This window comes from Nerophis lumbriciformis, linkage group LG25 (assembly GCF_033978685.3).
Source record: "Nerophis lumbriciformis linkage group LG25, RoL_Nlum_v2.1, whole genome shotgun sequence".
Taxonomy (NCBI): Eukaryota; Metazoa; Chordata; class Actinopteri; order Syngnathiformes; family Syngnathidae; genus Nerophis; species Nerophis lumbriciformis.
Window position 1 is genome coordinate 23,898,790 of NC_084572.2, and position 21,869 is coordinate 23,920,658.

At 40.1% G+C, this 21,869-nt stretch overlaps 2 protein-coding genes across 5 annotated transcripts in view; one reads left to right on the plus strand and one right to left on the minus strand.

The window, feature by feature from the left end:
• usp53b (ubiquitin specific peptidase 53b) overlaps positions 1–21,869 on the plus strand; it is a 127,972-nt gene that overhangs the window by 7,602 nt on the left and 98,501 nt on the right. The window lies entirely within an intron of this gene.
• Positions 1,423–21,848, minus strand: LOC133621706 (solute carrier family 22 member 7-like). Its single transcript, XM_061983983.1, has 10 exons — positions 21,438–21,848; positions 21,077–21,180; positions 18,806–18,960; positions 18,560–18,728; positions 15,267–15,390; positions 15,085–15,194; positions 2,188–2,402; positions 1,998–2,106; positions 1,730–1,936; positions 1,423–1,591 (listed from the first exon to the last, which is right to left on the minus strand). The coding sequence occupies exons 1-10, from the start codon at positions 21,801–21,803 to the stop codon at positions 1,561–1,563; spliced, it is 1,590 nt and encodes a 529-aa protein (XP_061839967.1). The 5' UTR covers positions 21,804–21,848; the 3' UTR covers positions 1,423–1,560.

Genomic DNA, 21,869 nt, shown 5'->3' on the forward strand with positions numbered 1-21,869 from the left:
GAATTCAAGATGAGAAGCAGGTACTAAAGTTCAGCTATTTTATAATAAAGGTCAAAAGGAGGTTTCAATGACAAAAAAATGCTTGGAATAGCTTTCTGCATCAAATAATATTGAGTTAAGAAGAACCGCAGGTGCAGGTTAGGTTCAGTGTTGATCTAAGCTCCAAGATGCAGAGACAGCAGTTGAAGTGCAGGTAAAAAATTAAACTTTTAGTAGGGAAAACACAAAACTAGTGCAAAGCAAACTTAAATTGTTTTCCGTTGCCTGGATCATAGTTTGTTTACGTTTTGTCTCTTGTTGGCTTAGTTCTGTTTCAGCACCCCTGTTTTGTGTCTCCTTGGTTGCCATGGTTAATTACTGTTTTCACCTGTCTCTGATTAGTGTTCAGGGTGCTCACCTGTTTCCGAGCGGTAATCAGAGAGCTATTTAGTCCTGCCTTTTCCCGTCACTCAGTCTGGTGCTTTTATTTGCTTAATGCAACTGTCACGTTGGTTCCATGTTGTTTCTTGTACGCTAAGTTCCGTCTTAGTGTTTTCCCTGTGAGCTACTCCCTTAGCTTCCCGTGTGCAGTCGGCACACTCTCCTTGTGTTTGCATGTTTTGTTAGTTTTTGTATTTTTGTATTTGATTTATGGTGAGAATAAATCATCTCCTACCTGCACGTTGTCCCTGGAGTTCCTGCTATCCTCGTCGGAAGAACAATCCGCATCATCATGCCGCCTCGACACCGACCACATTACAGATATAGTTCAGCAAGGAAGTGGACAAAAAGTTACAAGCATAGGAAACAGGGAATGCAATGCAGCACATAAAATGTAAAACAATCATCCAGCTCTGTCCCATTGACGAGGCTGGCTGAAGAGGCTTCCTGATTGGCAACCGAGGAAAGGTGTGTCCCGATGGCCAATAAGGCACAGGTAAAGAAAGCCAGCAATAGGACCAGAGAAAAAGTGGTGGCAAATGGAGGTGAAGTAGCGAAAGTTGTTTAAGAGGGCTTTGACTCCCATTTGCTGCATCTTGCAAGCGTTTTTTTTATCATCTTTAAAATCCTAAAAGAAAAAAAGACATGCGTGTTCTTGTCTCTCATAATGATTGTGAACAATAGACAAAGTTCCAAAAAAGTACCGTTCCCCTTGAACCAATCTTGATCGAATTTGTGTGCTTGTTAGTCCCCCGCAGGTTGTGGTGATCCAACTAATCACCCGAAATTCACAATGGGTGTCTTGTAGAACGCACTGAGCAGTGTGAGAAATTTTAGGTCAATCCCACTTATAACAGTGCTATCATCTAAACATCTAACTATGCACCCATGGCAGTCATGTCTATATTATAATGTTCCTTAACTGGGGAGCAATATTGGTTAGGCACACTGACAGGAATACTTAAAACATCAGAACATTGACTTACACCTGTTAGTCAACCATAGTTCTCATGTATTTAAAGTTTATTACCAATTCAATATGCTGTACCACGTGTTTTACTTCTTTGTTGTCGGAATACATCTTGTGGACAGGCTCAGCTCAGCATCACAGTTGCACATGACAGTATTTTTTTTTCTTCATTAGATGGTCTTTTCCCCCGTTGACTTCTCTCTAGGATGTAGACAAGAGAAATTTGATTGGACTACTCAGGTCAACAAAAACATGGATCATCACATTAGTACGTCGTAGTTAGTTGACTCTAGTATGTAGTGTGCAGTGGGGGGAAAAAACAATAGTGCCAATGTTTACCTTGGTTTGTCAATATCTTCAATGAACTCGGGCAATTTGGTATTTTGTGTTTCAGTCAGGAGTAAAGCTACTAAACCAGACACCACTGCCATTGCGCAGTAGGTCAGGGCTGGTAGGAGATACCACACATCCTCCAGAAGCACGATCAGTGGAGATATGGCCACAGCCATCCGGGCCACAAAGGAAGTGAAGCCTAAACCATTCTGTCTGGAAAATAATATATTCATGTAATGCGTATAAAAAGCTTTGTTTACAAATGGTTACTAACCGTACAACTGTCGGATAGAGTTCAGTTGTGTAGAAAAATATGATTGTGAATGATGCCTCTGACATGGCTTTGCCGAGGACTCCCACAACTGTGCGAATGACCCACTTCTCTGAGGGTGATCAGAAAATATGTAGTTCGTAAATCACTCCCGTGATGTGTTGATTAACTGAGTGTGCAGAGAAACAGAAACCTTTTGCAACAAACATGTTGATGAAAAGGAAGAGTGCGGTCGTTAGCAAGGTGATAGATTGTGCCGGTCGTCTTCCAACTTTTTCCAGGAAGAAATACAGGGCGATCTTCATTGGCATTTCAATGGATGCAAATACAAACTGCGTGAGGTACGGGTTTAATCCAAACCCGGTGATATTCAGAGATATCCCATAATAGGTAAACGCAACTCCAAACCTGAAAATATAAAGAAGACAATAAACAATCCAATATATCAATAATAACAGCTGAGTGATTCCACTTTATCAAATGATATGTTTTTCATTGAACAAATATGAAACTGTATACATATGTATAAAATAATTTGCTCAATAATTTGCTATTTTTCTTAGTCCCTGCAGGAATTCACCATGTCGCGATTGCGCTGATTTACCAAATTTTACCAATCCCCGGGAATCACTTTACGTACTTACTCAATTTCCGTCAGTGTCATTTTTTACCAATTAAAATTTGTCTCCGAGCGGCACTGAAACGCACACGTCAACTGCCTAATCAAAACTTATGTTTGTTTCTTGTGTAGACAAAGCAAGAACAGCAACATGCAACAATATATATCACATATATCAATATATCACTTTTTTTGCACAAATTTATTGCACCTACTTCCAGTTCTTGACTACAACACTGAGCCTTCTTGGATAATCTTGTATACACAAATTTGGCAACACACTGCCATACTCACTTCCTAGTTTACATATATTTATTTATTTATTGAATCTTTATTTATCCAGGGTAAGGTAATCAAGAATAAAATGTAATTGTCAGAGATGTTGAAGTGTGATAATAATCTCTCATTGTCTCTCATTTACCAACAAACATTTTTGCTATAGACCGTTTTCAGTTTTCAAATTCCCTTAAAATGCTTGGGTATGTTGGAACATAAATGAATGTTTAAGATGGACAAACACTTTTCCAGTGTAAAGCATACACAGAGAATGTTTTGTGAACGACAGAGCGACAACGGACATTAAGGAAACATTTGGTGGTGTTGCTTCCTGTAATTACATACTAGTGTGTGTATGCATACATATATATATATATATATATATATATATATATATATATATATATATATATATGTATGTATATATATATATATATATATATATATATATATATATATGTGGGCAGCACGGTCAAAGAGGGGTTAGTGCGTCTGCCTCACAATACGAAGGTCCTGAGCAGTCCTGGGTTCAATCCCGGACTCGGGATCTTTCTGTGTGGAGTTTGCATGTTCTTCCCGTGACTGCGTGGGTTTCCTCCGGGTGCTCCGGCTTCCTCCCACCTCCAAAAACATACACCTGGGGATAGGTTGATTGGCAACACTAAATTGTCCCTAGTGTGTGAATGTGAGTGTGAATGTTGTCTGTCTATCTGTGTTGGCCCTGTGATGAGGTGGCGACTTGTCCTTTTGTAGTCAGAATGTCATACAGCAACGTTTTTTAAATATTTGACTGAACTGCTAGACATTGATTTGCTCAAAACTTGGTGAAAATTAAGTGTGCACATTTTGAAAGTCTTTGCAGTTTGCAATAATCTTGCAAACAATGCACAGTTACTAACCGATAAAGTAGTAAACTCATTCATAAACAACGTAAGATAGTGTACCATTTACTCTTCTAGTTTAAACAGTTGTTGAAACAAACAAATGTGTGGTACAAAGCAACCCTAGCTCTTTGTGATTACTTATAGATGTCTAACGTTCGCCAGGAAGCAAAATCAATTCACATTTAGTCTGTAGTTGCAGGTTGATGCTCCTGTTTGTGTGGTACAATTGGTTTATCCTTGATTTGATTGTGATTGAGTGTGCCTCTCCAAGTCATTGTACGATGAATCAGCTGTGGTGATATGAATGAAATCTTCTTGAAGGACTTGGTCTTCACAGATGTTAGATGTCCTACATGTGGTGGCTGTCAGTTTAGCAAAAGCATATGTTTAACTTAACTGGGCTACTTTAGTTGACAACATTGAATTAGTAAACTTTGCCAGCATAGCGTTCTCCTCTGCTTCTTGTTGACTTAGCTAGCATTCATGCTAGCATGTAGCTATCGACGCAGCAGCACCAGCTGACCGGCAGAAACCGTCACTGTTCACTGATGACGGTGACAGCTGCTTGCTTTCTGTCTACAAAACACAAAAAAGTCTCCAAGACACAAAAAAGTATCCAATATCCCCAGGAAAAGTCACAAGATGTGTCGCTAGTCGCTGTTTACAAAAGAAGTCGCCAAGAGGATTGACAACACTGTTGCCGACATCCTCGAGTACGTGTTTTGCTTCATGATCGAATTTTAAACTCGATGTATGACGATGATAAAACAAAATTCTGCTGTAATACCAACAACTTACCTTAGTTTTATCCAAAGTTCTGTTTTGAAGCGAAATGGGCCGCCCCTCATTGCAATCACAGACCGTGTAACAAATGCGCGCTTATTCTGTGATATGCTGTAACCTGGAAATGATCAATCTTCATTTATATTTGATAGAGCGATAATTTATTTTTATTAATCACATGCGTTAAAGTGTTAACGTTGACAGCCCTAATATACACATGTATATGTCTGTGTGTGTATATATATATATATATATATATATATATATATATATATATATATATATATATATATAGTATAGATACTATTACTATTATTAGTTATAATGAATTCAAAACAATTACCTAAAAGTAACCTAAAAATGAGCTTTGAGTGAATAAAACATCAGTGCAGTATTTGTTTTTCCAATTTGTGTTAACATCCCGTGCCTTTTGAGGTGAAGATTACAAGGAACACTTAAAAACATTAGCTATGGTTATGGTTATGGTGTTTTGAACTTGCATACAATTACAATATGATGCATCACATATTTCCAGTTTCTCATTACAGCATGTCCGAAAAGGAGGAGGGGGAAGCAGAGCTTATTTAATCCTACTCCTTTTCGTATCATAGTAATTTCTAACACATTTGTTACTACCGTATTTTTCGGACTACAAGTCGCAGTTTTTTTCATAGTTTGGCCGGGCTCCAGTGCGACTTATATGTTTTTTTCCTTTTTTTTTTTTTTTTTTTCCCAAATATTTTTATTGAATTTTGCAGACAGTACAGTATGATGGATAATGGCAACAGCAAGTTGAGGTATCTGCACATTTTACAATATGTAACATAGTAAACCCCACCCCTTACAATACCCACCCACTTTAATTCCCAAGGTAATTGTCACCTCGTGCCCACAACAAATATAGACACACATGAATATATGCAAACTTAGATTCAATCTAACAAATATATTATAGATAAACACAAGATAAATAAGGTAAAATAAATAAATAATTACTATATAAGATATGCAAAAAAAAATAATAATAAAAGATAACGTAAAAGTAAATAAACACAAGGAATAAGGGTCGGGGGGGGGCGGGGGGGGGTCTTCAGCGGTCAGCTCTGTCTAAGTTGTGTTACTCGAATCACTTGGGGTGATGTCAAGCTTGTCCCTAATAAGGTCCAGGAGGGGGCCCCACGTTTTATGGAAAGACGACACAGATCCTTTCTGCGAGAACCGAAGCTTCTCTAACTGGAGACACCGCAAGACATCTTGTATCCAACTGTTATGGCTCGGCGGAGACGCAAGCTTCCATTTAAAAAGAATTGTACGCCTAGCCAGCAGAGTCGTTAACGCAATGACACGACGAGCGGTTGCAGATAAACCGTCCACCTGGGGAACGCCAAAAAGGGCGGTCAGCGGGCTGGGTGTTATTGTCCTATCGAGGGCCTGCCCAACAGTGTCAAAAATAGCCGACCAAAAACTTGAGAGTTTTGGGCACGTCCAGAACATATGCAAATGGTCAGCTGGGGATTGTCTACAGCGGTTACAAGTGTCGCTATGGTTGGGGTATATTTTAGCCAGTCTAGCATTGGTGAAATGTGCTTTATGTAATACCTTACATTGTATAAGGCCATGCCTAGCGCATATGGACGATGAATGTACCAGCCTCAAAGCCTCTCTCCACCTCCCATCAGGTATAGGTGCTCCAAGGTCTTGCTCCCATGATTCTCTGACAGGTGAAGTATTAAGTGGATTCAGAAGGCCGATTTCATTATACATGACAGATATCAAACGTCGTTGGTCAGAGTCAAAGGAGAGAAACCGGTCAATTTCTGCTTCTGGGGGGCGGTTGGGAAAATGAGGAAATTGTTTTTTAATAAAATGCCTTGCTTGGAGGTATCGAAAGAAATGACTATTAGGCAGATTGTATCTTGTTGACAGAGAAGCGAAGGAAGAGAACACTCCATCGTGGTACAGGTCATTGAGAATTTTAAGTCCGTTAGTCGACCAAGTGCGAAATGCAGAATCAGAGCAGGCAGGGAGAAAGGCGGGATTGTTCAAAATCGGAGCACTGCTGGAAGCCTTGTGCAAGCTGTGATGTTTCCTAAATTGAGTCCAAATTTTTATGGTATTTTTAACAACTGGGTTTAGGGAGGTCCCCAATGAACATAATGGTAGCTGTGAGCAAATCACCGCGTGTAAGGAACCATTAGACGATGCCTTCTCTATGTGAGCCCAAGGTGGACAGGCGGCTGGGGAGTCGCAATGGACCCAGTACAGAAGTTTATTAATATTGCAGGCCCAGAAATAATTTCTAAAGTTTGGAAGTGCTAGACCACCCTCCGCCATAGGGAGCTGTAGAGTAGCTTTCCCAAGGCGGGCTGGCCTGTTTTGCCAAATGAAAGCAAGAAGTTGTTGATCAAGGCCAACAAAAAATGCTTTGTTGAGACATATAGGGATGTGCTGAAAGAGATATAAAAATTTCGGAAGTAAAATCATTTTTATGAGGTTAATGCGGCCAACTAGGGATAGGGGGAAGGCAGCCCACCTGGACAAGTCCGATTTACATTTGTCCAACAGTGCCTGAAAGTTTTTACGGAACAGCTCTGTGGGAGAATTCGATACGAACACACCCAGATATTTAAATCCTTCCTCTGAGATCTTAAAGGGGAATTGTGAGCGTGGGAGTGACCTTGCCAAGTTATTCACAAAAAATAGTTCGCTTTTCTGAATATTCAGTTTGTACCCTGACAAACGACCGAACTGATCCAGAATCGATAGTATATGGGGAAGCGAGGATGAGGGGTCTGAAACGAACAACAGAAGATCGTCGGCATATAGGGAGAGCTTATGAACCCGACCGAAACGAGTGATACCCTTAAATTCCTCCCAATTCTTAAGCCAAATAGCAAGCGGTTCAATGGCTATATTAAACAGCAAGGGTGAAAGTGGACAACCCTGCCGGGTCCCACGCTGGAGAGGGAAGTACGCTGAACGGATGCCGTTAGTATGTACGGAGGCAAGAGGAGTCTCGTACAAGACTCTAACCCAAGAAATAAATTTAGAATCAAAACCAAATTTCTCCATAATAAAAAATAAGTAGCCCCACTCCACCCTATCGAACGCCTTCTCCGCATCCAGCGCCACCACAACCTCCGGAGTATCAGATGGTGGAGAGAGAACTATATTCAACAATCTTCTGGTATTGAAGAATGGGTGCCTCCCCAGCGTGAAACCTGTCTGATCAGCTGAAATTATTGAAGGCATCACGGCTTGAAGACGTATAGAGAGAGCTTTCGCCAGAATCTTGCAGTCCACGTTCAAAAGTGAGATCGGTCTGTAGCTACCACAAGAGGTAGCGTCCCTGTCTTTCTTAAAAAGTAGTGAAATGGAAGCCTCTGACAAGGTCCTTGGTAAGCGGCCGGCGCTGAATGAATCATTAAACATTCTTGCTAAAATGGGGGATAACAGTAATGAGTAAGCCTTGTAAAATTCAACTGTGAAGCCATCAGGGCCGGGCGACTTTCCATTTTGCATAGATCGGATTGCCTCCTATATCTCTGACGAGGAGATAGGTCTACCCAGCTCCTTGGCAATGTTTATATCAATGGAAGGATATGTTAATGAATCGAGGGGGTTGGGGCAAATCGCGGAGACAGGAGAGCATTCAGAAGTGTATAATTTAGTGTAAAATTCGGAAAAACACCTATTAATATCCACTGGATCGGAAGTATAACTGCCATCGGGTAGTTTAATTTTGGGAATCGACCGCGATGCGCAAGCAGCCCTGGCCCGTTGAGCTAAAAGTCGGCCGGCCTTGTCTCCGTGTTCATAGAAGCATTGTTTGGATTGTCGCAGTTGTCTCTCTACTATGTGCGTCATAAGCAGGTCATGTTCTGAATGTAGCAGAATACGTTTTTTATACAGGGTTGGAGATGGACAAACAGCGTATACATTGTCGAGGTCGAGGAGTTCTTTAGCAATTTCCGTCAACCTAGCCCTCTCAGTCCTCCTCATCCTGGAAATATAAGATATCACCTGTCCTCGAATAGTAGCCTTAAGTGCTTCCCACAAAGTGCTATTTCCGATGTCAGGGGTGTCATTAAACTCAATATAGGTACGAATTTCTGTTTCAACAAAATCTTTGAACTTAATGTCTGAGAGCAAGTGTGAGCTGAACCTCCACATTGTGCGTCCGGTTACACCTTGCGGAAATTTAATGTCGACTGAGATTGGCGCGTGGTCAGAGATGGCTATTGGGTGGTAGTCGCATGCATTAATACAATGTAAGAGATTGTTATCTATTAAAAAGAAATCAATACGGGAAAACGAATGGTGAACGTGCGAGAAAAATGAAAATGCCTTCCCATGTAGGTTCCTGAATCTCCAGGGATCCGAAAGTCCCACTTGGTTTGCATAAGTTGACACAGCCTCTGCTGCTTTGGATAGTGTATTTCGGGTATGGGAGGATCGATCAAGAATCGCATCCTGGACTAAGTTAAAATCCCCGCCTACGATTATGCGGTGGCTGTCAACGTTGGGGATCCTAGCAAAAAGTCTTGTGAAAAAATTGTCGTCATCCCAGTTAGGTGCATACACAGAGACTAAAATTACCCGTGTATTCTGTAACGTGCCCGAAACCACAACATAGCGACCCTCTTTATCTTCTATAACGTCTGCTGGCTCAAACATAACACGCTTATGGATAATTATGGCCGAACCCCTAGCCCTAGCAGAAAATTTGGAATGGAATAAATGGCTCATCCAAGACCTCTTAATACGGCGATTTTCTGATGTCTTCAGGTGTGTTTCTTGCAGAAATATAATGTCCCCTTTAAGATGCTGCAGCCGAGTTAAAACCTTACCAATTTTGACAGCGTTGTTCATGCCTTTGGTGTTCCAAGAGATGATACGCACTCCGCCACTCGTCATCCTACCAGCATCCGCCATCTACCAGACCCCAACAGTAAATCTGTATGACACGCCTTAGACCCCACGGGGAGGGACGGGAGGGAGAGAGGGAAGGTATAGCAGCAAAAAATAAAAATAACAAAGTGGTACAAAACACCCAGGTAAGAAAAAAAGAAAGAATAATAAAAAAATAAAACTAAATAAAAACTAGTAATGACAGAAAGACACATTTCAACAAACCCCAACAAATTAGAATGCAATTACCCTTACTACCCACCCTAAATAAGAACCTTATCTGAGCTCTCTCGCTCTTACTTAGCCTAACTTGACTAATGCTAACTCCCGGAGTCTCCTCCCTTACAGTAACAGTAATGACTCCATAAAGCGAAATAAGAATTTAAAGTGAGCCTACATTCGCGAGGTGTATCCCAACCTGAGTGTATAGTAAAATAGGAAATATTAAGTTGAAATAAACAAACAAGGCACATAAACAGCGTTGGCTCAACACCAAAATGTACAGTGCACCAATAGCTTTAGTGATGTATTTTGGACCAAGGAGTGCCTCATAACGTACATACGAATGACTAGATCAAATTAAAAAAAAATTAGGATGCATAATCAAAATGTGTTACGTCACGACCATCCATGTTGGAAAATTATGTGTTAGCCAGTGTGTAAATTGCAACACTCAAACATTGCTTCCTATTATGAGCACACATGTAAAGTGGTGGTTAGGGCTTAGAACAGCAAAACAAACGAAGGCCCACAGTGTCCACAATGAGTGCAAAGTTGTCATAAATCAGGCCTCTAGAAAAGTTGAACTTACAGTTTTTATTCCAGGGGCTGCACAGTCAAGGTGCAAATTGTTGTCAAGTCCAGCCGTTTTGTAGGGGTAAATAGTCGTCCAAACCCATCAGGTATCTTGCGTGCGGATTGATGTCAAGAAGTCCTTGGCCTCTATAACCGATCCGAATCTCTTCTTACCACCATCCTTCGTTACTATGACAAGCTTGGCCGGGAACAATAATGCTGGTCGTTGGCCGATTTGGTAGAGCTCCGACATCACATCGCGGTATTTTTGGCGTTGTTCCACCACTTCAGGCGCGTAGTCCTCGTAGATGGCGACGGGGTTCCCTCGGTATTGTAGCTTGCCTCTCCTGGCCCTGGCCTCGCGGATAATTCTCTCCTTCACCTGGTACTTGTGCAGCCGTATCAGAACGGGCCTCGGTCTCTGGTCTGGCTTCGGCTTGCTAGCGAGTGTCCGATGGGCCCGGTCGCACTCCGGCGGTGATTCAAAGAAATCCTCGTCAAAAATCTCCGTCAGTAGCTCCGCAAAAAAGGTAGTTGGACGTGGCCCTTCCACGGACTCTGGTATGCCGACCACTCGGATGTTATTTTGCCGACTCCGGGATTCGAGGTCGATAACTTTAGCCCGTAGCTTAGCTTCGATCTCCGTTAGCTTAGCACATGTTGCTTCCAATGCTAGCAGGCGTTCGTCTTGCAAAGTAGCATTTTCCTCGAGTGCAGTAATTTTCTGAGAATGTTCAGACACCTTGGTGTGTACCTCAGAGCCGGCCCAAGGCATAAGCGTACTAAGCGCTTGCTTAGGGCCCCGCGGCCACTAGGGGGCCCCCAAAAGCAATTAACAAAAAAATTCTAATTTTTTATTTTTTGTATGTACGAGTCTGACTGATGATTTCTAAATTATCAAAGATATATTATTGTACAAAAACACAATTTTAGGTCAACAGATTGCTGCTGCTGATCTAGGCCTAGTGATTCTTCCTGCCTCTCTTTAAATGTAAAGCTGCCTCTGCTGCACCTGTGACGTTTGCCGCCTGCTATGGCGTCAGTGCGTCACATTAGTGCCAAAAATCCGAGCGCATAAAAACTGTTATCGCGCGCTGATTCTCCACTTCATGCGCGCGCGCGACACCCTTTTGCGCGCGCGTGGTGCCTTTTTGCGCGCGCGCCGTCTCGGTCTGTGCGCTGGCATGTTTCGTTTTGGCACTTCTTTCTGATTGGTCAGGCGAAAAATGCTCAGAGCCAATCAGAAGTATAGCAGGGCGGGTCATTGTCAATATGTATCAAGATTGTTATAGGCGCAAAGTTTTCACTTCTTCTTGAACATTTGTTTTCTAATTTATGGAATTTCTTTTGATTCAGCCATAAAATTAATGAAATAATCTTTGAATTTTGTTTTTAAAATGTTAAAAATAGCCTTTTAGTAATGTATTCTGAAACAGTTTAAAATAATCAGAGAACTGACTAACACTGACCCTACACAACTATGTTGCACAATTAAGTCTTTTTTTTTTATAGCGAAAGAGGTAATTTCAACAGGTACAGCATCCTATGTCATATCCAGGGGCACCGAAAAGGGGGGGGGTAAAGGAGACGGATTCTAGGGGCCCATGATGGAGGGGGGCCCAGAGAGGCCCCTAATGATGATGAAATTATAATACAGAAAAAATAATGACACTGTGTTGGGGGCCCTGTAAAGATTTTTTACATGGGGCCCAAAATCCCTAGCGGCGCCCCTGTTCATATCTACATGTAATAAGATTTGTAACAAGGCAAACCGTTTGAAAATTGGTCGAAAATCGAGCAAGTTATGGTAATTTAATTAGTACATGTACCATTGACATCAATGTAATGATTGAGGCTAGATGTCCGAGGTAAGATGGCTACAACGTTGCTACGCTGGAGAATCATTGGTCATATGAAAAATGCTCAGTGCCAATCAGAAAGGAGGGGCCGTCTAAGCATACCCGCCCCCAAAGTGCCAAAAAGAAACATGACAGCGCGAGGAGAGATGCCAGGAGTACACAGAGAGCGCACAGACCGAGACGGCGCGCGCGCAGAAAGGCACCGCGCGCGAGCAAAAGGGTGTCGCGCGCGCGCAAAAGGGTGTCGCGCGCGCGCACGAAGTGGAGAATCAGCGCGCGATAACAGTTTTTATGCGTTCGGATTTTTGGCACTAATGTGACGCCATATCTTTCCTCTCAGATTCAGACAGGACTGAGCAGGTGATCAGAGGACCACTGTCTATTAAGGAGAACTTTTCATTCCCCAAACGGCATGATGGCCGAAGTTTTCATTATCATTATACCTACAGACAGCTAGTCAATGGGGAAAAAGTCAAGCGTAGCTGGCTGACTTATTCAAGAAGTAAAGATGCAGTCTATTGCTTTTGCTGCAAATTATTTTCCAAAAAGTCCTTAAAACTGGCAGCCGAGGGACAGCGGGATTGGGTCAACATAGGTGCACTGCTGAAACAGCATGAAAACAGTGAAGATCATTGTAGCAACATGGTGAAATGGAAGGAATTTGCCTTGCGTCTTTCAAAGGGGAAAACTATTGATGAATTTAACTTCAGTAGACTGCGCTCTCTTTGTACAAAGTAAACATTAAATATGAACAATTAACTAAAAATATAAACTAGTAATTAAAGACTAATATGTACAAGACTGATGAGACAAGATGACACTTTTACTGTAAATACAAAGCTTTATCACTTGGACTGTTCAACCCCAGGCCACTCTTGTAGCTGAATGTTTTCTACATTTTAAGATTAGGAACCATATGTGGCACTCTGGACTTCATTCGTTCATTCATTGGTATTATTTATGTTCTTAACTGGGCCACCCCCATATCTTTATAAATGACATGTCATTTGTAAAGACATGGCAGGCTGACAATAGGATAATGTAAACAACACTGCCAGAGCGGCAATGAGTTTATAGTAGGTGTGTGAATGATCAACAATCAATATTATTGGCAGAAATAGAGGGCCCCAAAATCAAATTTTGCTTAGGGCCCCATGGAGGCTTGGGCCGGCACTGGTGTACCTTATCAATCTTTGTCTCGAGTGTAGAAATTGCTGTCCTGAAGTCCGCTGAGAGGGCCTGGCGGTGCTCTTCCAGAAGACTAGCTATAGCCGACATGTTGACTTCGCCGGCACCCCCGTCGGAGGAGCTAGGTCCGGCACCGGTATCTCTGGCGCTCCGCTTCGTCGAGTGAGTTGGCATTTCTTGCCGGTTGCAACTCCGGAGTAATATAATCACCCGCTCGCCGACTCGCTGGCGTAGTTTGTGGAGTTTTAAAAGAGTGGCAATGTAAAAAGTTGTGGGAGGGAGACTCAACACGTGTCTACTCCATCTTGCCCAAACCGGAAGTGTTTTTTTTCCTTTTTTATTAAGCATTTTCAGCAGGTGCGACTTATACTCCGAAAAATACGGTACTTATTTTGATATATAAATAAACAATAAATAAAGTTCTCAGAAATAAATAGTTAAGTAACTTATAGTTTACATTATGAGAGGAAAATCCATTTGTATATGTAATTTATTCTTTTTTGAATAAAGTTCAATATGTACCTGAGATAGGCTCCAGCACCCCCCGCGACCCCGAAAGGGATAAGCGGTAGAAAATGGATGGATGTGATTGATGATTATCAGGATTCTTCATCTTAGTACTTTGAACAGTTTGTTAATGTGGATCATATTAGAACATTGTTTGACGTTTTGCTTCATCTATTCCATGATATGCTAAAGGTATTAAGTGTTGTGCGTGCATACAAATGTTTAAAAACTGATTTTTTTCTCTAAATCATTAAATGTCAATATTTTTGATTCAATAAGAAAGGATTTGTATGTTCTCTATATCCAACATTATGTATTATTGTAAATTACCTCTTTTGTAACACGGTTAGTGAATGAAGCATACTTTTGCAGTTATTTTTGGTCTGATTTTTGGTCCAGAACATTCCATCCATCCATTTTCTACCACTTGTCCCTTTTGGGGTCGCGGGTGGTGCTGGAGCCTATCTCAGCAACATTGTTAATGTTTATTCATTATTGACATATTTATTGTGTTGTATATGTTGTATGTTTTTAAATGAGATTTCTGGTTATTTTCAAGTTCAAGTTTCAAGTTTTATTCATCACATGCAGAGTACACCACAGTGAAATGCTTTTTTCCATGCTCTTCAGATATTGCGTCTTGTGGGATCCAAACACTAGTTGCAGAATCAAATACACTAAATACAAAAAATACAAAAGTTTGAATAGCTCTGATTTACATTAATTACAAGACAATAAGTTGCACATTGTCTATCATCTATCGTCATTAATGACAAATCCATAAAATCCCAACTTGATTTAATGTTATTCAGAAATAAATAGGGCATAAAATATTGCAACTTTTGCTGCAACATTCTGAAAAAGCAACCGCAAATTCAGGCATTTTAGGACGCAACAATCACAAAATAACCCGCAAAATCCAAGAGGGACTGAAATATTTAGCACAACTATTAAAATAAGTGTGTAAGTCAGACTGTTATTGGTCCAAGACATGGAAAATCCAGGCTATATCCAAAGTTCAGATATCCAAATAAGCTCTGCTATAACGCTGACTATTTAACCCATAATATCTCATTTGGGATTCCAAGCACACAGAAAAGCAAAACTTACAGTCAATACTTAACAAGGAAATAACCTTTGAGCTCCGGTCATACAGTACTGTCAGTATTCCGATAGACCCGTTTAATCAATGAATTGCTCAAAAAGAAAGCAATGAGAAGATCATTGTCCAAACAAACAATCAAACAATCTTCAAGAATGAGACTCACCATACGATCCCTGAACAGATGGCCATTTTCCTCATGCTCGATGTTCTGAAAAGATCAATAAAGGTGTACTTCCTGGCCTCTGTTTTATCCTCTACTGTCTCCAGTAAAGTCTGCAAAACAAAGACTCTGTCTTTACGGGCACTTCTTTACTAAATCTATTTCAATTACATAGCAAAATGTACCTTTGGAGTGATGGTGGCCATGCACATGGATCTGTTGTTCATTTCTGCACATTGTTTGATGTAATAATAGGCAGCATCTGCCTTCCCGTTAGCCATGAGCCACCGGGCCGACTCTGGAAGCCACCTGAGGACACATACAATGGTGTTGTTTTTTAAGTATATAGGTGCAAGGTGGAAGCTACAACCCTTAAATACCTCTAAGTAGGGATGGGCGATATGGCTTAAAATCTTTATTGCGATATATATTGCAGCCTCCTGTGATAATGATATGTATCACAATATATTATTTGGCATACAGGTGATAATATAAGCATTTCAAAACGGGTTAAAGAGGCCCCTAATTTGACTGCTGACTATTAATGTTCTTGCTAATTTACTGTTAATATCTAGTTACTTTTTGTTGTAACATGGTACTATCTACACTTTTGTTTAGGGCTGGAACTAACGATTAATTTGATAATCGATTAATCTATCGATTATTACTTCGATTAATCGATTAATAATCGGATAAAAGAGACAAACTACATTTCTATCCTTTCAAGTATTTTATTGAAAAAAAACCCAGCATACTGGCACCATACTTATTTTGATTATTGTTTATCAGCTATTTGTACATGTTGTAGTTTATAAATAAAGGTTTATAAAAAAAAAAAAAAAAAAAAAAAAAGAATAAAAAAAAAAAAATTGCCTCTGCGCATAGCATAGATCCAACGAATCGATGACTAAATTAATCGCCAACTATTTTTATAATCGATTTTAATCGATTTAATCAATTAATTGTTGCAGCCCTACTTTTGTTAATATGTAATAAACACGTATTCTTCTGTTGTTTGGAAACTTTACATTAGTTTTTGGTGATACTACAACTTTTCAGTTTCGATCCAATACCAAGTACCGGTAGTTACAAAGGCAGTATTGGTCATACCAATGGTGACACTTCAAATGTTTTACGATTATTGAGTAATGCACTTTTAAAATCACGATTATGATAAGACAAAACACAGGATGGAGGTGAAAAAATATCAACTAAATATTAAACTTATTTACTTTTATTACAAAATCAGATTCTAAATTAGAGAAAAGAGAAGCTGGAGGCTCAGGTCCTCCAATACCAAAGTACTGCATATGGCATTAGTAAGCAGTACTCTGACTCGCCAGAGTGGGAGAAGTGGGGGCGATAGTGAGTTAGCAGATGCATGTCTCTGATTGATTGATTGATTGAGACTTTTATTAGTAGATTGCACAGTACAGTACATATTTCGTACAATTGACCACTATATGGTAACACCCGAATAAGTTTTTTAACTTGTTTAAGTCGGGGTCCACGTTAATCAATTCATGGTAACATACAATGTTGAACCAGCAAGCAAGCCAGCTTTTTATTTCAAAGAACTTTGTTTATATCAAACGTGGCACATTTGTAATACCCAAAGCCAGCGCTTGAATTTTTTGTCAGATGCAAAAACGTCGTTGTACTGCTTTGAATGAAATTAAATTAAATACATTTTGTAGGGCTATATATCAAAGCTCCAATACTTCTTTAAACTGGACAAAACAAATGAGATCATATAAAATACGTTTTCATGGAGGAGCTATAGTTCTGCTTCAGATACAAATACAGAAAGGTAAGAAACACTCCAAGTATTTTATTTATTTTATTTAAGCAAATGGGACCAAAAAGTCTTTAATCACAACATTATTAAATACTTTTTGGTCCCATTTATATTATCATAATATCATTATCATAATGTTTTATTTAACGTGATTTACTCTCTTCTTTTTCTTATTTTAATGTGTAACCTGTATTATCAATGATTAGAACATATTAATTTACCATAAAAATCTCCGAAGGCATTTAAGCCTCACCTGGTGTAAAGGTCACCACACGTCACTAAACCATGTTGCAGCAGAAAGTAGGCAGTTATTAAAAGGAAATCAACAAGTATATTAATAAAAGTTAGAGGGAGGATACCACATATTCCGTACTGTAAACTGCACCAGTATATAAGCCGCACCCACTAAATCATAGAAGAAAAAAGAGATGTTTTCATATATAAGCCGCACCGGACTATAAGCCGCAGATATATACAGGAGGTGAAATGAGAGATTTACATAAAACGATTTTGTAAATGCATATTTACACACCTTAATTGTTTCCAAACGGTGCCTGTAACATGGCAGTAAAACAGCTGATCAAACAAAACAGAAAAAACATAGATGTTTTTATTCATCCTTCATAAGATGAATACAATTTCTCCTTTTTTAATAAGGTTCAAGGTGTTCATCAGGATTCTTCTTTCTTGGACTTTTTAAACACTTTGAGTTTGAACAGTTTCTTAAAACAGATCATTTTAGTGCATTGTTTGATTTCTTTGCTTAATCCATTCTATAGTTTAGCCGTTAGCGAAGAAAAATCCATAGATTAGCCGCACCTCTGTATAAGTCGCTGGGTTCAAAGCTTGGGAAAAAAGTAGCAGTTTATAGTCTGCAAAAATACGTTAACATGTACCTGTTGGTGTGTCAGAATTATCACGGTCAGTATTCAACACGTACCTGTAAGAGGAGGGTGGATCAATCCATAAATTGGAGGTGTTGACACCAATGATTGGATCGATCTTTTTTTTTCAAAATACTTTTTTTTAATTGTTTTTGTTAATGTTTCAAATCAAGACGTTATTTCCCTGGACACAAGAGGACTTTGAAGAAAGAAATTTAGTTTAGTTATTGTGTACTATTGACTTTGTTTTGCTTAAACAATGGTATGTGATAAAAGAGAATAATCAACTAGTTTAAATACTGTGTTGATATTGTTACACTATGAATAGGACTCACCATAAATACATTTATAAAATGTACAGTTAATACATGTGATTGGCATTGGCTGATCTCACTCATGCGTGATCGGAATCGGCAGCATTAATTCCTGATTGGAACATCCCTAACTGATATTATACGGTATCATTACTATCGATATTTGTATTGATCCACCCACCGCTGTTTACAACTAAGAGCTCTAGCTTAGTGCTTAGCATAGATTATTGTATCCTCCAACCGTGTGTAGTGTAGGATTTTTAACTAGTCCTCGTCCTCCAGTGACTCGCTCTGTGGTGGCACATTAGCTCCTATTTTGCTAGCAAGGATTTTATATTGCCTTGACGTTGTCGTTTATTTATGGCTGTCAAATCTGCGGGACACGGGTTGAATATGTCATCAAAATGCATTATCGCGATATGACAATAATATTAAAAGTCTGAAAAATATGATCATTTATCGTCAATATTGCGCAACCTTACCTCCAAGCAACCAGGGCCAATAACAGTGGCGAAGTCACGGCCAGAATGAGGGGTCTCCATTCATTTACTAAGTATGCGATTCCAACCAAAATCCAGGTCCCCACTGTCCAATCAAGGCTGAAAATGATTCCAAATAGGGTCCTTTGTTCCGTGCCAAACCATTCGATATCTGTCAGCACAGAAAACATCCATTTAAATCCCCATTCTGAAATTGTTGTTAGTTGGCAGTGCATTGAGTTTACATACTTAGAACAATAGAGATGATACTTATTGCAGCTAGTGACATCCCGGTAAAAAAGCGCATGATCACAAACATTATATAGGAAGTGGAGAATGCACTCAGCCCTGCAAATGTCATTGAGGAGAGATATGACACCAAGAGCATCCGCCGCCGGCCAAACCTAATGAGTAAAATAAGAAGCAGAAGTGTTCATTAGAAATGTGAATCTTACAACTCACGATTGGATTCTAGGGGGGATGATTCAGGTGAAGATTCAATTCCGAATCGATTCGTGATTCAAACCGATTCCCGCAATAAATTATTTGGCATAATCATTATTCTGTTGATCCCTATTATCCTGTGTTTGGTATCATTTCCTGTCCTGGTGATCTTGTTTTGGCAGTATTTCCTGTTTAGTCTCTGTGTTTTACAGCACCTCGAATCTCCGCACACCAGTTCCACATTGTTGATTAATTCTATTTAGTTCCATCGTGTTGGAGTGTTTTCATGCATATTTGTATGCACTATCTTAAAGGTATTGAAGCTAGGATTTTTAGCATTAGCTAATACGTATTATTGTCAAAGTTGTCAAAGTTTAAGTTTAAGAAATTACAACTTTGACAATAATCTAATACAGGTCTTCCAAGCACTTTATACAGACTCAAGCAGTGCAGTTCTCATCAACAACAGCATAGGAGAACCTTTTAAAACATCTATTGGTGTCCGCCAAGGCTGTCTCCTCTCCCCTGTCCTATTTAATGTCTTCCTGGAGAACATCATGGAAAAAGCACTCCAAGAATTCCACACCTCCGTTACCATCGGAGGAAGACCCGTCTCCAACCTTCGCTTCGCGGATGACATCGACCTTATGGGAAAAAGTGAGGCTGAACTCCAGGAACTGACCACCAGACTGGAGGAGGCGGCGAGAGCTTATGGAACGGAGATAAGTGCAGAGAAGAGCAAGATCCTGGTCAACAGTCACAATCACTTACCACCACCGAACATTACATTGAATGGACAAACCCTGGAGGAAGTAAAGGACTTTAAATACCTCGGGTCCTTTGTGAGTGAAGATGGCAGCTCCACAAAAGATATCAGAGCAAGAATCGGCATAGCAACATCAGCCATGACAAGACTGACCAGTATCTGGAAAAGCAATACTATCAGCTTCCAGGTGAAGGTCAGACTCTACAAGTCACTTGTTCTTTCCATCCTACTCTATGGTTGTGAGAGCTGGATGCTCACAGCGGACACTGAGCGCAGTATACAGTCCTTTGAAAGCAAGTCTTACAGAAGAATGCTACATATATCATACAGTGAACACCGGACAAATGATTATGTTAGACAGCTAGTTACCACCCATGCTGGCAAACAGGAACCTTTACTCTCAACAGTTAAACGTCGCAAGCTGACCTGGTTTGGTTATGTCACAAGGCACACCTCCCTGTTTCAGACCATCCTGCAGGGAACAGTAGAGGGGAAGCAGAGACGAGGCAGGCAGAGAAAGGCCTGGATGGACAACATCAAAGAATGGACTGGCTGCAGCTTCCAAACCCTGCTACAAACAGCAGAAGATCGTGAGCGCTGGAGATCCCTGACTGCCCAAGCATCCACCATGACACCCCTACGGCCTCCTAGGCTATGGGATGAGTGAGTGAGTGAGTGAGTGAATACGTATTATTAACTTACAATGGTATTCTTTTTGTATTGTTTCAGTTTCATAAATACACCAAAACGTCACCGTGGAGTTATTGAGTCTGTTTAGCTGATTGAGAGCTAGCTTCCGCAGCTAGTGGGTCCATGACGATAACTTCTATTTTGTTTGATCGGTTGTTTTACTGCCGTGTTAAAGGCACCGTTTGGAAACAATTAAGGTATGTAAATAAACATTTACAAAATCTTCCTGTGTACATAACTCATTTCACCATGTGTATCTGCGGCTTATAGTCCGGTGGAGGGTAATGTACTGGTGCGCTCTAATAAAGAGACCTCCTTCTTGCACTTTGCATGCCTCCTGTGTATCATGTGATCACGCCAACAGTCACTGTGCACCACTTGCACAAAAGTCTTTTCAAAACAGGTTACAGGTTACAAAAGCTCCTCTTGGTTGCTGACATATGACATATATGTGCAGCCTATAAACCTCATTTTAAAAATTAATTATTAAATTCATTGTTGTTGATTTTTGTAAATTAGGAATCGATTTTGAATTGGAATCAATAAGAACTGCAATTTGGATGTGAACCACTACTGTTTGTATACTATTGTTCCCAAAAATCATGATTTTGTTTTTCTACCTGTCACTAAGAAATCCAAACAAAGGGGCTCCACACATAACGCCAATGAAGAATATGGTGGCTGTTGCCTTGTTCATGCTTTTCCGGCTGCACACAAGATCCCACTGTGAACCAATAAAAAGTTGACACGATAAAAACGGTGTAATATAAGAATATTTTAATATATGACGAGTGGAACAAAGGTAAATACCATCAAATATCCAGTATTTACATGCTTTAACGGTAATCAGTACAATAGCGCACCATTTGTATGGTCAGCTGGGTAACTAAGTTTCTGCTGGTAATAAAAGTTCCGGGAAAGTGGTATATTAGAATGCATTTTGAAAATACTGTACATTCATAAATAGTAAAAATAACTTACCTCAGTTGCCAGTGTCGATTTAAAATCACTGTCGTTGTACACCCATCCATTCTGACACTCAACAAGTACTGCATCCCTACTGCTGTTCAACAGGTGTGGATGTGAAAACATCAGACAGGAACTCAGTGTCCCATCTTCCTCGAGTGGAATACTAACCGCCAGCTTCTGTTCCAGTGTTAAATTCAGAGAGATGCTTTCATTATCCAGAGCGCTGATATTGCAGCGGTGAGAGGGAATCTCTGCCATGAAGTTATTCAGCAGGAAGTGACACGGCAAAGTGATCCGAGACAGGACCTGAATCAGGACTAACCTGATTTGGAATTTTCCAAAGCCATCGATTTCTGAGAGTATGTTGTCAAATTTCATTTTGACAGACTCATGTGCTCCAAGTAGAAGGCATGAAGTGAAAGCCTGCTCTCTGCAAGATACATT